This window comes from Pimephales promelas, chromosome 24 (genome assembly GCF_988280905.1).
Source record: "Pimephales promelas chromosome 24, fPimPro1.hap1.1, whole genome shotgun sequence".
Lineage (NCBI taxonomy): Eukaryota > Metazoa > Chordata > Actinopteri > Cypriniformes > Leuciscidae > Pimephales > Pimephales promelas.
This window is the reverse complement of record NC_142792.1, coordinates 19,669,990-19,688,255: the sequence shown is the minus strand read 5'-3', so window position 1 is coordinate 19,688,255 and position 18,266 is coordinate 19,669,990. Positions and strand designations below refer to the sequence as shown.

General features: G+C 36.4%; 1 protein-coding gene and 2 long non-coding RNA genes across 4 annotated transcripts; 2 read left to right on the top strand and 1 right to left on the bottom strand.

The window, feature by feature from the left end:
- Positions 1-8: 8 nt before the first annotated feature.
- Positions 9-2,369, top strand: LOC120470634 (uncharacterized). 2 transcript variants are annotated; one of them, XR_016149767.1, is made up of 6 exons: positions 9-181; positions 646-805; positions 905-952; positions 1,027-1,071; positions 1,627-1,697; positions 1,808-2,369. It is a non-coding gene; the product is annotated as an uncharacterized LOC120470634 (long non-coding RNA). The 2 variants fall into 2 exon arrangements; XR_016149766.1 differs by lacking the exon at positions 1,027-1,071 and having other exon boundaries at positions 12-181.
- Positions 2,370-4,169: 1,800 nt separating this feature from the next.
- alg12 (ALG12 alpha-1,6-mannosyltransferase) lies at positions 4,170-18,143 on the top strand. Its single transcript, XM_089127297.1, has 9 exons — positions 4,170-4,354; positions 7,087-7,219; positions 7,297-7,470; positions 9,195-9,389; positions 10,116-10,220; positions 10,855-11,077; positions 17,407-17,576; positions 17,660-17,735; positions 17,820-18,143. Exons 1-9 carry the CDS (start codon positions 4,193-4,195, stop codon positions 18,055-18,057), a joined length of 1,476 nt encoding a protein of 491 aa, XP_088983423.1. The 5' UTR covers positions 4,170-4,192; the 3' UTR covers positions 18,058-18,143.
- LOC148965227 (uncharacterized) lies at positions 5,702-7,126 on the bottom strand. The gene is made up of 2 exons (XR_016150167.1): positions 7,039-7,126; positions 5,702-6,426 (listed from the first exon to the last, which is right to left on the bottom strand). It is a non-coding gene; the product is annotated as an uncharacterized LOC148965227 (long non-coding RNA).
- Positions 18,144-18,266: the final 123 nt, after the last annotated feature.

Here is an 18,266-nt window from a genome sequence, read left to right as displayed (position 1 = left end):
GATATCATATAGAGGCTAGATACCCTATTGGCCGCTGGAAAACGAGAAATCCAGCCGCCATCTTGAACCGGGCGTATTCCTAGTCCTAGTCTCGTTGCGTGGCAGCGGATAAGATGCCAGAGCACTGTGGAGCATTTTCCTGTTCTAATCGCCGGACCACCGAAAATAGTGCTTTTCACAAGTAAGTCTTAACATTACCGTACTATTGGTTGTATTTTGTGAATAGAATATTACGAGATAATCGAGAAGGAGCAAGGATATTTGCTATTACTGTACAGAAATCGTTGTGAACTGCTGTTTACTGCATCAGCCGGTGTTCACCCGGCATGGAGAGGTGTTAAAGTAATAATTACAAGAGCTTCTAGGTTATCAGATAAGCATTCAACTGCCCTGTTGTATAGGTTGTTTGTGTTTGCGCACATCAGGAAGCAACGTAATATAGGCTACACGCATGACAGCGATGCGCAAATTGATTGATTTACCCCTCCAACTTCTAGTTTTATTAATAACCTATATCTTATCACATGCGATTTGGCTATTGATATTACATAGCCTAGGTCCTGTGGTAAAATTACATTAACTAGAAATTAATAGAAATTACTCATGCAAACACGTTGAAAAGCTTCTTCTCAATTTTTATTACAGGTGGCTGCGTTCGGTGGATTCGGTGGCTGGCTGCGTTCTGTGTGTGTGAAACTGTGTGTGTGTGTGTGTGTGTGTGTGTGTAGCTCAGTGGCGCAAAAAGTTGGTATGCGCTATATGCGGCGCATAGCGGCGCAGCCCAATGGGGGGCGCCAAATCGATGGTAAAAAAATATATATATATATAGCCAGGCTATATTGTATTTCTATATGTAGCTGCCGTTGTGCGTTTCTAAATCATTTACATTCCTTCAATGTTATAGCATATCTCCCATCAACTCGGTACATCCTGTGGGGTCTTCATGATTATGGTAAGTTACTGGACTTTTATCAGTCTGTCTCCACTCTGTTATATCAAAAATATATTGTAAAATGAATGTTTCAGTATGCCCTACAGATCGTATTGAATGAATCCGTTGATTTCACTGCTGTAAGTCTTATTTCTACGTTATATAAATAATATTGTTGTTAATAGTATTCATGAAAGTATTGCTTTTTTCTCAGCATGACATTCATGACACAATAAGTGGTGCCTTCTCCTCGTGGAGAATTTTGTTTCTAGGGTTTACACACCAAGTCCCATTGTTGCAGGGTTGATCCTTGAAAGACCCTAAAAGACCCCCTGTGAACACACATGTGCCCCAAGCCAAATGGTCTTAGAGCTAGTCTGATCATGCACTACTTTAAATATATGTTCTTGCTAAATGTAATGTTGTAGTTTTATGATGCAGTATTAAAAAAGGGCTTAAAAGTCTTAACTGGTGGACATCCTGTATTAGGGGAGGGACATTGACCTTTGTTATTTTTGTTTGTTTTTGTAAAGTGAATTGATTCAAATAGCTGAATTCTCTCATGTAAATTCGAAGTAAATCAAACCTTAGTTTGGTTCTGCATTGCATATGTATGAAATTATACATTTTATTAAATGAAACATTTTGTAGTGGACAATTGAAATACATTACATCACTGTGCTCTTCTACAACAGATGAATGGACCAGGAGAAATTAAATATGGCATAGGAGCACTGAGGGGGACACAACACCACACAATCTTGAGGTATTTTGTAGAATTCTGTAATGTATAAAATATATTTAGACTTCAAGTTTTATTTATCTGAAAATATAAAATTGTTGATTGCTGTTTATTTTCAAATATTTTTCATAAAGAATGCCAATATGATGAGCAGCATCAGGAAAGGTGTGGAATGGTTGAAGGACAATCACCCGCTGATGAAGAGCAAGTACTTGCCACCACGCATTGACAGCATGGAGGAGGAAGAAAGCCCTTTCTCCACTACATTCACATTGTGCCACAACTTTGGATGAGGATGATAAATTAAGAGCCCTATTCTATTTTACATTTAAAAACAAGAGAGGACATGCTCTTTTTCATGTCTGAGGTTAAGGACAAGAAAAATGTTAGAGTGTCATCATTTTAAAACCCTGACATTTAATTATTATTATTTATTTTCTAATTGGTGACAGACTTGCTGTCTGTCTGTATCAGTATGTCTGTGTATGTATATTAGTTTGTCTGTATCACTATGTATGGCTGTGTATCAATATGTCTGTCTGTATCACTGTGTATGTGTATCAGTGTGCCTGTCTGTCTGAATCGTATGCCTGTCTGTCTGTATTAGTATGTCTCTCTGGTAATTGAAATGAAATATAATTGTATTCTTGGTAATGTCTCCAAAATTAATAAATTTTTTGAAATTATTGTTAATAATTTGTGTTCAAGTCATTTGTTTCATCAGGCAGATTTAATTAATTTAAGAATAATTAGACATATATTGATTTAGACTAATAGTTAGCCTTTGAATGTCTAATCAGAAGTTTGTGTAATATCAGGCATTGAGCAATTAAGTGTATGTAGGCCAGGCTATTTATTTTTTGGAGGAAAAATGTAAAAGATTAGTGTGTTCCTGATACAAGCACTGTTTTATTTCAGTAAAGGAACCTGAAGGCCTGCGAGCAACAGCAAAAAAACAAAACAAAAAAAACAACAACAACTAATAAGCAAAAATAATTGGTAACAAAAACTATTTTGCAACTGCGCGTGCACGGGTAAAACTGTTGAGGTGAAACTGCGCATGTGCGGGTTGAAACTGCTGGGGTGAAACTGTGGCTCTGCAGACTAATAAGCAAAAATAATTGGTAGCAATAACCATTAGATCGTTTTAATACTGAACAATATGCGCGGGTAAAACTTCTATATTGAAACTGCGAATGCGCGGATAAAACTGGTTCAAACTGTTGTGGTGAAACGGCGCATGCGCGGGGTAAAACTGCTGGTGTAAAACTGCTGGGGTGAAACTGTGGCTCTGCGGCTCTGCAGACAGATATGCTGGGGTGAAACTGTGGCTCTGCGGCTCTGCAGACAGATATTATTGGACAAGATGGCCGCCGGTGATGACGATGGAAACTCCGCCGTAACACTTCTATGGTACCCAAAATACCATATTCATAAATGCAAATGGAAAAATAAAAATCCATCCATAATAGTGTTTAAAATTAAATTGAGGGAATATTTTTTTGTCTTTGAAACTTCTGAAAGACTCCAGTGAAAAAATGTATTCTCTATGTGAAGATGTCACAAAATATTTGTCATTATAATTTGTAAAGCTTCCATGTAACTTTATTTTTATGATTATATGAAGACTGAAGATAATGTTTATATGTGAATAACTTTGACATGCCTTATGGACTGAAATGCCTTTGCTTAATTGATTTCATTTTAGGTTTATTTGTTTTTATTTTGCTTATTGAATTTTGTTCAATGTAACTGTGTATGTCATGCACATGTGTCTCCCAACGAGAGATTTTGTAAATTGTTTTTTTTTGTAAATAAGTGTGTTCAATAAAAAACAAACAAACAAACAAACAAACAAACAAAAAAAAAACTTCTATGGTACCGCTCTTCTTCTACTTCCATTTCCTCGCTTTTTTCCTATTCACTTTCGCCGTCTAGCGTTGAGGCTCTATGACTGTCTCAGGCAAGTCTTCATTTGGAATCACAATACTTACCACTTATCACAAACTTCATTACTCAACTTACTACATTACAATGCTGATGTATCCCGGTTTTCAAGCAGAAAGAGCTGGAGATGTTATATTCTGAATTGTGATGGCTTCTGGAATCATATAAGCACACAAATGAGATCACTCTTTTCTCTTACAAGAATTGAATTGAATCAACACTAAATTGACCAATGACACTACTGAAATTAACTGAATTCTGTTTGCATCATTTAATCGTTATTTTCCTGTTTGTAAAATCGATTAAGACAACTTTCATTCCTTCTCAAAGAACATGTCTGAAGCAGTAACTTAGTCTATATTTCTTAAACTAAGCTTATATGAATTGACATTAAGCTATATAGAGCAAGTATTTATGAATTTATTATACATACTAATATATTAACATGTTTTAAAACATTCGGTCTACTAAGCCCCGCCCATTTCAGAACTTCTTTCTTGTCAAAATTTTGTTCTACTACTCACTCATTTCTAAACTCAGACGTTTGCGCACGCGCTGAAAGACGCGTATTAATGATGGCGCGGAAGGAAGCTGTGAATGAGCATCGTCTTCTAATTTTTATGATCAGTATTGTATTTCTACATTTGTTTACCTGTCCCTACACTAAAGTTGAAGAAAGTTTTAATTTACAAGCAATTCACGATGTTCTGTATCACGGATTAGAATTTGAAAAGGTAAGTGATATATTTGAAAACCTATTAGTGGAACCCTATGAGTGGAACATGTCCACAGACTTGTTTGTTTGTATAACGTTACATGTCCAAAGAACTATTGCAATGTAGTGCATTGACAGTTCTGTGTTGTTTAACATTAGACTTATTAGACCCACATGAGGACTGACTAACGTTATGTCCAAAATGACATAACTTTATACTTTCCTCGTGGGTCTAAGTATGTTTGGACATGTATATAATACAAACAAGTACTACAACTCTATTTATACTTAACTACTCACTCTATTTATACCTCAAAAGGGTGTAGAATAGTGCATAATTGGCACGTGCATCAAGTCACTTAGGTAAAGTTGGTTTTATATTCGCACATTCGCGGACTTCCGCGTTCAATAACTCGCGAACTAAACGTTGTTGCTACACACAACACATCACATATAACTACAGATAAAACACCAGAAGCTACAACATTAATTTTCTCAAAACGACCTTTCCTTCGCACTGGACAAAATACATTGATCTCTATGCGCAGGCTGCTAAGAAGGGACCATCTGCAAAGTGCAAACTTGAAGGAAAACAAGTTTTGAGGAGATTAAAACAATGTTATTTGTGTAGTAACAATATTCGGCTCACGAGATATTGAACATGGAACTCCGAAAACATGCAAAGTGAAAATAAAAAGCTATATATATATATAAAACACTATAGGTCAATTACAGTTTATTACATAAACCTATGTAATAAACACATGTAATAATGTTTATTACATAAATATATTTGATAATTGTTCAGTAAGGGAGTTATTGTCAAAATTGCACCTGTAGTAGGTCAGTGTGGTCACTAGGAAAGGACTAAAGCATTTGGAACAGGAAAAAATACTTGCGGTGAATTACAGCTATTTTTTCTTGAGCTTATTAGTTTATTGTACGTACAGTAAAGGAGTTATTGTCCAAATTTCACCTGTAGTAGGTCAGTGTGGTGAGAAGGAAAGGACTACAGCCTTTGAAATGGGAAAAAATACGTTAGTGGAATTACAGTATTTTTTTAATAAACATTTGATAATTGTACAAACAGTAAGGGAGATATTGTCAAACTGTACTTTTGTTTCAATGTTCTTTTAAAGGAAATCATTCTTCTTTAAATACATCCATGATCCATGAAGTAAAGAAGTTACTGTTTTCAGCCATTACAGTAATAGATATATTTAGATAATGTAATATTTTTTTTGATGGAAGATGTGCTATTGAAGAACCCCATAGGAGTTATGATATTTTTTAAATGTTCACCTGTTAGGGGTGCACAGTCAAAGACCCAGAACCAGATATGATGAATGAAGAGCAGGAGTCAGAATTATAATAAATTAAAGATTTACTTAAGATAGTTTTTAATTTCATCAACAGAAGTCAGCTTCAAGACCCTCACAGGAGTTTGTAGGCCATTACAAAGATCACAGAATCACTAAATGAGCAAGCACTGTTACTACATTCAGATATCAAATACAGACAAAAAAAAACATGAAACAAACATTTAAGTAATCATACTGGTAACTTCTATAACTAAGTAAAATCTCACATGCCTATGTAAGTCATTCCACTCATGTGATATTTAGAAAGAAAACCTTGATTATAATTAGTCAAAATATACATGAAGCAGCAGTTTATTCCAAAATCCACACCCTTCACACCCAAAACATCATGTTTGCTTTCATGCTTTCTGAGTACTTGTCAATAATCTGATGGATTCAGTACCATGGACAGTGATATTTCTGCAGGACTGTAAACATCAATCAATGCAAACGAATTGTGTTATTGTGAGTTTAACGTTAACTGAAGATGCTATACAACAGGAAAGAATAAAAAATGTTGGGCCATTCTTTTTATTCAGCGCCTGGAGAACACTGTCACACTGTCTTTATTGAGTCTTTATATTAAGTCTTTATAAGTCTTTATTACACTTAAAAACAGAAAAACAGAGGTGGATAAAACAGAAAGACATGGGCTGTAGTAGTATGTTCTGTAGGGTCCAGATAAGACGATCCAACTTGCTTAGGAACAGTCAGCCCATCCTTTCAAAACCTATTGAAATAAATCATATGTTATTATTAAAACCAACACCAACACTGTTCTTGTGTTCTTGTTCATTTTAAATTCAAATAAATAGATAAACAAATTTAAACAGATGTAAAATGAAGCAATTAACTATGTTCAGGAGATTACACATGATTTTCCACTTTCTACAGTCTGGATTGTTACCAGATTACAGTTCATGTAGCTGACATGTACATTCTTTATTATTTCCTAAACAGCTTTTTAAACACCATCATTATAATGCAGTTTTATTGTTGCTAAAGGACATTTTATTGCATTAGAACACATAATGTGAGAGATATTTTCTGGTGCAGCTGTAGTTGGCTAGAATGTAATTGTCTGTTTGCACACGATGAAAAACAATGTTAAATTTTTAGACGGTCCCTATCTTGGTTTCCACACTACTTTGAATATTCGCTAAATTATGCATGCATCAAAAATATACTTGCCCATTTTGATCGATTGTAGTAAAGGTTGTAGTTCACTATCTTTGTTGTCAATATCATGTAGCTGCTTTGAATCTAAAAAAAAATTGCTTCATTGACTATTTAATTGAAAAAGTTCTCTAACACGAATGTGCGAATATAAAACCAACTTTACCTAAGTCATCAAGTCTCGATTAATTCCTTGTTATTACGGTTTCTCCAGTATGATCATCATGAGTTTCCTGGTGTGGTTCCACGGACGTTTCTTGGACCCCTGTTCATATCAGGACTCAGTTCACCAATGAAGTGTGTGCTTACCCTCCTGCAAGCACCAAAGTTTTACACTCAAATCCTAGGTAGATCTAATATCACAATTTGTTGCTTAACATTGTTTTTGTTTGTTTCATCATCTTTGTTGTTCTCTGTTCCGCAGTGAGAGGAGTTCTTGGACTATGTGTGATTCTGTCACTATGGCAGATGCAGAGAGAGGTCCGGAGGCAGTTTGGGTCAATGGTGGCCAGTCTGTTCTGCTTCATCTGCGCTACTCAGTTCCATCTGATGTTTTACAGTTCCAGAACCCTCCCAAATGTGATCGTTTTGCCTTTAGGTACAGTCCGGCATACAACACAGCCAGTAAATAGAAAGTGAAAAATTATGAAAATTAGGCTAGCCCATGATTTACTCGCCCTCAAGTCATCCTAGGTGTATATGACATCCTTCTTTCAGATAAATACAATCTTGAGTTATTTAAAAAAATGTCCTGGCTCTTCCAAGCTTTGTGAATGGCCGTTCCATTATAAGTGCTCCACACGGCTCTGGGGGGTTAATGAAAGCCTTATGAAGTGAAGCAATGAGTTTGTGTAAGACAAATATCTATATTTAAAGCTGCAATACCTAAGATTTAGATGCCGCTAGAGGGCGCTACATTGAAAACAACAACAATGGCTTTGCTTGATGACGACGTGGAGGAACGCGGAATGATGGGAACTGTTGTTTTCAACTCCACCGTGGATAAATCAGTCAGACGGGAATCGAAAATTAGTTGTCATGGATGAGGTAAAGTTCGATTTCTATAAACGTTGCGTTTAATGACATGCTTGTTTTTCATTAAACTGAAATAACCGCAAGAAAAGTCAGGTTTAAAGGTAAATTAGTTACTGTACGAGTCACTAGACGAAGCTATGGTGGAGAGGGTTTGAAGGGGCAGGTCTCTTGCAAGGAGTTGACGTGGCTGGTCCTCCTTGGTAACTTTATAAAAATAAAAAATCAATTTAATGTACATAGTTTTATATAAAATTTTAATTATTTTTGTCTCAAATCGTTGCTAATGGATCCTGACTTCACCCTATGCTGCAATATGCATTTAGTTTTGCAGTAATTTACAGAAATCCGCTGCTTGAATGACAATTGCTGATGTTATTATTAGAATTTTCAGGTGAGATTCTCAATTCACTCAGTGAACAGATGCTCTGAGGTAAAGTTTTCAGAATGCAAACTCAGCAACGATTGTATTTAATTGTACAGTACAATCATAACATAGAACAGACATTATCTTCATTTCATGTCATTAAACATAACAATATTGCTGGCCATACACTGATGAGAAAGTGCACCCCTGCTCATACGCCCTGTTTCCTTGGTTAAAATCTCAATTTTCTCGCGATTTAAACATTGTTTGAAACATTTGGAATATTGTGAGTTATCATCATAACTAAATATATAACACTGGCCTTGTGATTTTGGGATATTTTAATGCAAAAATCTTAGGTATTCCACCTTTAAAACTTTATAAAAATAACTAGTTTCCGGCCAAATGAATATACAGATTCGACTTAAGTTTAAGCACAACTTAGACGAGTAATGTGATGTATTGCTGATATTTACGCTACACCATGACACACTACGCTACTTCTGATGTCATAAGTTGGGCTTTAGATGCAAGTAAACTGTGTATGGCAGAGAGCTAGAATTTTGCTTTGTAACATGTTATTTTTCTCACACAAATGCATCGTTCACTTAAGAAGGACTTTAATACCCAAACCCCCTCGTCGTGTGGAACACTTTTATGATGGATAGATAGATGCACTTTTATGATGGATAGATGCACTTTTATGGACTTCAAAACAAAAACGGCCAGTCACTGCCATTATAAAGCTTGGAAGAGCCAGGACATTTTTTTATATAGGAGTCACAACACAACATAGGAATCATATTCATTAAAATGGCTTTGTAACGACATCCTTTTCTATTAATATGTGTGCATTATTCTGCACTTTGTAAGCATACCAATTTACATACCAAAGTTTCTCCCAATTGTGTTTTATTGAATAGTTCTGCTGGCGTTCACATCTTGGCTGGCCCAGAGACACGGTTCCTTCATTTGGCTCTCTGCTTTGGCCATCATCGTGTTCCGCTCTGAATTGTGTCTCCTCTTTGGCCTGATGTTGTTGATGTCACTTCTGAGCAGGAAACTCCATTTCCTGCAGCTGCTTTACCATGCCATACCTGCTGGTGTTTTATCTCTGGGTCAGTGATGCATAAATCCTGTTCCTTCTATCAATATTTTGTCTACTTTTTAGTAGCCTAAAGGCCAATTTATACTTCTGCGTAGGGTGCGCGCAGTAGGGACGGCGTAGCATACGCACAGACGCGTCCCATACCGCGTACCCTTCGCCGTCGCCTGACGCGCACCTCTTCAAAAATGTAACTACACGTCGCGGCGACGCGGACCGCAAGATCGTGATTGGTCGGCTTGGTAGCATCGCATTTCCTCCTACGCATTTCCGCACGTACCTTCTCACGCATTTCCACCACTGTCTATGATTTCCACACGTACCATCTCCTCCGACGTCTTCTGTCATTTCTGCCTTTCAGTTTTAGTAATTTCACTAAAGTGAACTGTTTTTCCACCTCAATAAGCTCCAACTCCAACATGATCCACTCTCTTTCAGTCGATATTGCTTGTAGTAACCTAGCCGTGAGGAATCTAAACACAGTGGAACATTAAAACCCTCCGCCGCCAACTAGCGTTTCGGAGCAGTACTGCAGAGCAACCAAGACCTGAACGCAGAAGTATAAATGCTCACAACGGCGTCGCCTACGTGCGTAGCCAACGCCGTGCACTACGGCGTACCCTCGACGCAGAAGTATAAATTGGCCTTTATACACCAAATTTAGATTTTCTGTCTTCAGGATGTTGTATTTCTCAGCAAATGTGGACACAGACTAAAGTGTGCTTGCTTTCTTTTATAGGTCTCACTGTCATGGTTGACACAGTTTTCTGGAATAAGCTAGTCTGGCCTGAGGGTCAGGTACTGTGGTACAACACAATTATGAATAAAAGCTCCAACTGGGGAATATCCTTTTGCAAACTGCAGCATGGAGTAATGTGAGATTGTCACCATTTACACAGAATGTTCATTTCTGGGCCTTCCCTAGTAAAAAAAGAAATATACTAAAATGCATTTGAAATGTATTTAATGCTAAGTATACTACAAATACATTTACATATTCATGTACATAATATAAATACTTTGCAATTGTACACTAAATTGGTATACTTAAAGTCTAGAAATAGTAGTGAGGTCCAACTTAAGATATACTTAAGTTTTTATGTTTGTGCTAAAGTGGAACTATTGCAAGTATACTTTAGGTACACATTAAATATCTTGAATTTAAAGACTGATATTATACAAGAGATCATACTGTCCTTACTAATAGTGACATTAAACACATTTTAGACTTAATATTAATGAATGGGCATTAAATAAGTACTCCAAATAAAGTTTAAATATAATATTTATATCTTTTAGTCTCAAGCGATAAGTCAGTAAATATGTTAATGGCTTTGTAGTATACTTAGTTTGAAACAAATGCTTTTTGGTGTAGGTTTTTTTCACCTTAGTAATATTTCACACACAAAAAAAGTATTTCTGATTCTCGTCTCCAGTTAAAAAGTTTTATCTTTCCTTGACTTCTTCTGTCCCTCAAACCTCTCCTTTTCTGTGGTACTTTTACTCTGCTCTCCCTCGAGCTCTCGGCAGCACAACACTTTTTATCCCACTCGGCCTATTGGACAGACGGACAAGAAAACTGCTCGTAGTAACCGTAGGCTTCATTCTGTTGTACTCTCTTCTGCCCCACAAGGAGCTCCGCTTTATCATCTACACCTTCCCTGTGTTTAACGTGATTGCTGCCTGCGGTTGTTCCTTCATGTAAGTAGTTGTACTTCACATAGTAGTTGCTAAAGGGGTCATGAAGTGGAGCATCAATTTTCTCGGTAATTACACGTTTAATTGCTTACTCTACAAACAAACTGCAATTTTCAGAACTCGAAACTAACTCTCCAGTTTAAAATTTTAATTATTCTTTTCTACCCCTCTGAAACACATGGATATGAAATCGGTTTCTCAAAATCAAAAAATGGAATCGATTATTCTCAACATGTTTTTTTTCAAAATATCTTTTATTGAAAGATGGCAGTGCCAAGCATTTTGTCTTCTTTGAAAACTTAAAACGCTGAGCTTGAGAAACAGTAAAAATCTGAAACTGCATTTCATGACCTCATTAAAGTGCATTTATTTCATACTCATTCAATCCATTTTTACTTATAGTGCTTTGTACATCACATAATAGTATCAAAGCAGCTTCACAGGGAAAAGAAAATCTCTTTCTTGCACTTAATACAACATGCGTATGGCTTCACATAACCACCACTTGAGTTTTGCTCGAATTTATTATCAATGTAGTGTCATCATGATGATCCGGTTACAGTGATATTTTAATTTAAAATCTGATTTCAAAAGGATCATTGTAGATGGAGCAGATCCAATCATGCGATCCAGTCATTAAAAACTTTAATGACTTTAATAACCACCAGAACCTTTTCTGATAAAAAAAAAACCTGTTGCAATACTGGTTATTAAAATTAAATACAAAAGCCTATGCACCTCGTAAAGATGACAAATAAAAAAGATGTTTTGTTCGTTTGGTAACACTTTACAATAAGGCTTCATTAGTTAGCTGCATTAGTTATATTAACTCAGAATGATCAATACTTTTACAGCATTTGTTAATCTTAGCTAATTTTAATATCAACATTTACTGATACATTATTAAAATCAAAAGTTGTATTTGCTAACATTAGTTAATGCTCTAAACACACAATGAACAGTTCGATTTTTGTTAACAGCAATGAATAAATACTGTAACAAATGTATTGCTCACTATTAGTTTATTTTAGTTAATACATTAATGTAAAGTGTTACTTAGTTTTTTTTTACTGTTTTTGTCAAGAAAGCATTTGAAATGATCCATCAGTTTTTCTTACATTCATCAGTGTTTTTTATATTTCAGTAAATTATGGACAATTTTCTGTTAAAGGAACACTCACTATTCACTATTCTATACACTATAACTATACACTATAACACTATTCAGCATGTCCCCCAGAGTTAGATAAGACCACACATACCTTTTTCATCTCTGTGCGTGCTGTAACTCTGTCTGATGCACCCACCGCTAGCCTAGCTTAGCACAAAGACTTCTTCTTCTTCTTCTTCTTTGTTTTTAACAGAGGTTGGCAACCTTCTGCTCCAGAGTGTGAATCAGACATTAGGCTTACAATCTAATTTCCACATTTAAAAAAAAAACAAAAACAAAAAAACTCCCACCATATTACTCACATTCACTAATTCCCTACACATTTTCCTATGTCCCTATTTATCCTCATAACCGATCATACAAACCTGTTTCCCTTAAAAAAGTTAACAATATTCTAACCTGTGCTCTGTCACTTATATTCAACACTCCTTTTAATGTTAACTCTTGTACCCCTAACTCCCTAAATTTATTTCTCATTATCACTCTCTGTGCCTCATACCTCCTACATCTTATTATTATGTGCTCCACTGACTCCACTTCCTGACACCACTCACACAAGCCAGTTTCATGTTTTCCTATCAATTACAGTGATTTGTTTAAAGCACAGTGGCCCAACCTTAACCTTGTCATTACAGTTTCCTCTCTTCTGTGCCCACCACCTAATCTAGTTATTTTTATACTCTTTTGAATTTGATAAATGCCTTCCTTTCTCCTCTCTGTCCCATCTTTCTTGCCACATTTGGTTAGATTTTTCCCAGACAATACTTTTAGCACAAAGGCTGGATGTAAATGGTTGCAGTAGCATACTAATCCCAAATAAGTGACAAAATAACGCAAACATTTTCCTATTTACATGTTGTGATTTGTATAGTCACAGAGTGTACAAATAACAAGGTCATATGAGACAAAGCCATCTTTTAACAATATATATATTGGGAACTATATTCTCAGAAGGCGAAGCACTGCTACTTGGGTGGAGTGATAACCGCAGCACCGAGACGCACCGTGGTTAGGAGCAGCGAGATCGTTCAGAGGATTTTTAGATAATACAAGCATAGTTTACAATCATGTATGTTTCTTGTATTGTAACTGCAACAATAAACAGGGGAGACTGGGTAATACCATGATGTCTCATAGAATTCCAACCAAAAACGCTGACCTGATGAATCAATGGAGTTACTTGCTCTGGATAATGTCCAAACACACCTGAAGAGATCATCAAGGACCATCGTGTTTGCTCAGTACATTTCACTGAGGACGACTGTTTTGAAAAAATGGAATTTGCGGCCATCCCATCGATAGCACAGACAGGACAAAGTGGATCACCTGCGGCAGCAGTAAGTGTTCCGTTATAGCTATATTTAGATGACTAGCCTACTGTAACAGTGCCATTAGCCAGGATATAATGTAATGTTAGTGACACTATTATATGAATAATAGGTCACTAATATTGCAGTTGTTCCCGGTCTCCATGTATTTGGGCATGAACTAATAAAATGTTTTTATTTTTTATTTTTTTACTGTTTTTGTCCTTTATTTTAAGGTGCTGAAAATTTTGGACAAGTGTGAGGATCGATATATGGTAATAGATATATTTTAAATTGCATTTAAAATATATCGATTACTGTAATAATTCTTTATTCATGTTATGTGATATTTATTAGTCAGGATGCGTTTTTGGTTGGAATTCTATGAAAAAGCATGGTATTACCCGGTCTCCCCTGTTTATTGTTGCAGCTACAATACAACTAACACCCATGATTGTAAACTATGCTTTTATATTCTAATTGCTGACTATTACTCCCGAACGATCTCTCTGCTCCTAACCACGGTGCGTCTCGGTGCTGCGGTAATCACTCCGCCCAAGTAGCGTCACGTGCTTCGCCTTCTGAGAATATAGTTCCCAATATTTATACAGTTAAAAGATGGCTTTGTCTCATATGACCTTGTTATTTGTACACTATGTGACTATACAAATCACAACATGTAAATAGGAAAATGTTTGTGTTATTTTGTCACTTAATATTTTGGATTAGTATGCTACTGCAACCGTTTACATCCAGCCTTTGTGCTAAGCTAGGCTAGCGGTGGGTGCGTCAGAAAGAGTTATAGCAACCACGGAGATGAAAAAGGTATGTATGGACTTATCTAACTCTGGGGGATATGCTGAATAAGCCAAAGTCTCAAAAAGTCGGAGTGTTCCTTTAACAAAACTAAAAAAATTAGCATATTGTGATAAAGTTAATTATTTTCCATAATTTAATGATAAAAATTAAACTTTAATATATTTTAGATTCATTGCACACCAACTGAAATATTTCAGGTGTTTTATTGTTTTATTACTGATGATTTTGGCATACAGCTCATGAAAACCCAAAATTCCTATCTAAAAAAATTAGCATATCATGAAAAGGTTCTCAAAATGAGTTATTAACCTAAACATCTGAATCAACTAATTAACTCTAAACACCTGCAAAAGATTCCTGAGGCTTTCAAAACCTCCCAGCCTGTTTCATTACTCAAAACCGCAATCATGGGTAAGACTGCCGACCTGACTGCTGTCCAGAAGGCCATCATTGACACCCTCAAGCTAGAGGGTAAGACACAGAAAGAAATTTCTGAACAAATAGGCTGTTCCCAGAGTGCTCCTCAGGGCACTCCATCAAGGCACCTCAGTGTGAAGGAAAAAGTGTGGCAAAAAACGCTGCGCAACGAGAAGAGGTGACGGACCCTGAGGAAGATTTTAGAGAAGGACCGATTCCAGACCTTGGGGGACCTGCTGAAGCAGTGGACTGAGTCTGGAGTAGAAACCGTGAGCCACCGTGCACAGGCATGTGCAGGAAATGGGCTACAGGTGCCGCATTCCCCAGGTCAAGCCACTTTTGAACCAGAAACAGCGGCAGAAGCGCCTGACCTGGGCTACAGAGAAGCAGCACTATTATGTCCAAACGATCATTGCAAAACGAAAAATGAATGGTTGTTGTATTTTTAAAATGCAAAGTTGAACACCAACATTTTAGTTTGACCACACCAATAGCTGCGCTATAGAGTGCCGAAGTTACGACGTCACTCTGTAGGCTAAAACGCGGAAGTGAGTTAGGATTTTAGCATTACGGTTCCCTTGCTCTGAAGCCTATGGGATTTTTGAATGGGTTTTTGCTAAATCGCCTGAAGGTCTGTGGTGAACAAAGCCTCTAAATATTTTCACGTTTTGATCTATGACATAGAACACACAGTTATAACCTGCTTGTGTTTTTTTATTTAACTTTATTGTGTCTGATTGTGTTTTTTAAAATCTTTATATAGGCTGCAAAATTTATAAATTTTGGATTACCTTATAAAGATTATCTTACTAGACAAAACGTGTAAGGGTCATAACCCTTTGTTAAACACAGATCTTATTTTTTGCGATTTTCCAAAAGTCTATGGGGAAAATGCATTGCTTTTCGACCGAGGGAACCCATGCGCCGCTAGCTTCCGGGTTGTGGTGACGAATTGCTTTGTTCCTTTTTTGGCAACATGACATCATGGCTTTTGCGTAAACATACACGCCACTTTCGAGTCAAGTGGCGTGTTATCTCTACGCATTTTGAGCTATCCGCGTGTTTGCGTGTATTTCTATGCCATTAACGTCCGCGTCATTCCGCGTGTCTGTACACGACGTCAAATCTCCTGTCATAAATGCCATTAACCCCAGTGACGGTTAAGTTTAGGGATGGGGTTGAGGTAAGTCATATCTTTTTCTTTCCTAGGATGGTAAGGTAAGAGTCATAAATGCCATTAACCCCAGTGACGGTTAGGTTTAGGCACGGGGTTGAGGTAAGTCATATATTTATATAACGTTAAGTCAGCGGCGTTCATAAACGCGCTGAAAAGCAATTATGCGTCTTGATAGCACACCAAAAATGGAAATACGAATTGGCGTGTCATACACACGCTACTTCATGAGATCAGTCTGTTTTTGGATAAAGGCGTCTTCTGGCTATGTAGACTAATAAATGTTATAATAGGCTAATGATGATAATTATTATTATTATTTGCGGACACGGACCTAAAACACACTCCGTCTTCCAAGTCAGGTGACTGTAAATGCACAAAATCCTTTTCCATTGCAGTTTTGCGAAAAAATCCTTTTTCGAATTGCCTGAAAAACCTCCTCATGAGAGCGTAAAAACTTTTTTTGCGATAAACGAGAGTTTTTGTGAAATTGACGTGTTTCCATTGAGCGTATTCATTTCGCAATTTCAATTTGCGCAAATTGAAGGGTAATGGAAACGCAGCTAATGATGGCCTTCTGGACAGCAGTCAGGTCGGCACTCGGCAGTCTTACCCATGATTGCGGTTTTGAGTAATGAAACAGGCTGGGAGTTTTTAAAAGCCTCTGGAATCTTTTGCAGGTGTTTAGAGTTAATTAGTTGATTCCAATGATTAGGTTAATAGCTCCTTTTGAGAACCTTTTCATGATATGCTAATTTTTTGAGATAGGAATTTGGGGTTTTCATGAGCTGTATGCCAAAATCATTAAAACAATAAAAGACCTTAAATATTTTAGTTGGTGTGCAATGAATCTAAAATATATGAAAGTTTAATTTTTATCATTACATTATGGAAAATAATGAACTTTACCAAAATATGCTATTTTTTTGAGAAAGACCTTTATATGTTATAATGTTTTTATTTTACTTGATATTCTTTTTAGATTAGGCTGTTTTGCTCTTATTGGTCCTGCGCTGCATATTCAGCTTATTTTCAATAAATATGCCTTTAATGGCAAAGGTTGATATTAGTGACTTTTCATGGATTACAGGATAGTCTAAAGTACAATGAATATGTATATAATGCCAAGACAGCATTTTGCTCATACTGTTTACATAACCATCCTCTGGCAATAGAAATTTATTAGGAAAAGAAAAAATTGGCCTTAAAACCCAGTTTTACAGGAAGAGCAGAGCACTGAGAAGAGAGACCAGATCATTGGTTGCAATCTTATTTTTTTCCCTTTCTTTGACAATGTGATTAAAATCTGAGACATTTAAACTGCTGTTGCTGTATTAAACTTGTTATAATTAGCAGACCCTCTTCTTTTGGAATGGAAGTGCAAATGTCTTCACACTATTTCATTTAAACAAATGTTTATACTTTCTCTTGTGTTTTGTTACAGTTTAAAGAACTACCACAAGTCATGGATGTATAAAATTGGCTCCATAGTTGTGGTAGGACATTTGATGTTAAATGGAGTATACACAAGTGTTTCTCTGTATGTTTCCCATCACAACTACCCAGGAGGGAAAGCAATGCAGGAGCTACATAGATTAATGCCAGCAACTGAAAGTAAGTTGATTTTGATTGCTCATTTAATATTGAAGTATTATTGCTATCCAAGCATCTCATTAAGTTGCATACTTGCCACACAGGTGTGTCATTACACATCGACGTACTTGCTGCACAAACGGGAGTATCACGGTTTCTGGAGCTTAATAGTAACTGGAGGTGTGTGACAATCAAACTATCAAAGATAATGTGATAATTATGTGCAATGAGTGATTTGTCAATGTTTTTCCTTTAATTTCCTAGATATGACAAAAAGGAGGATTTGACCCTTGAAGATCCAGTCATGAAAACGTATACACACCTGTTAATGGAAGTGAATGCAACCAAGATATTGCTGCTCAAAAACTCTCACAACCCTTTGGTCTTCATTCCAGGATACCAAAGCCTTGCATTTGAGATGTCCCACTTTCCACCTCTCAAAATCAAGCTAAACGACAGACTTGTGCTTCTAAAAAGACATTTAAATAACAAACCTAGATAATGAAAGCTTGGGAGTGAAATTGACAAATAAACTGTATTAAATGTTTCCAAAAGACCAATAAATGTTTACAAAAGTGGTTATCTGAACTCTATTGCTAGTCTGTTTTACTGAGAGGGGAACATTCCCTTAGTTTATTGCAAGTGCAGTTTAACACTCTTCACTGTGGCTTAATTTCACATAGACATTTTTAACTGCCCCCCAAAAAAGGT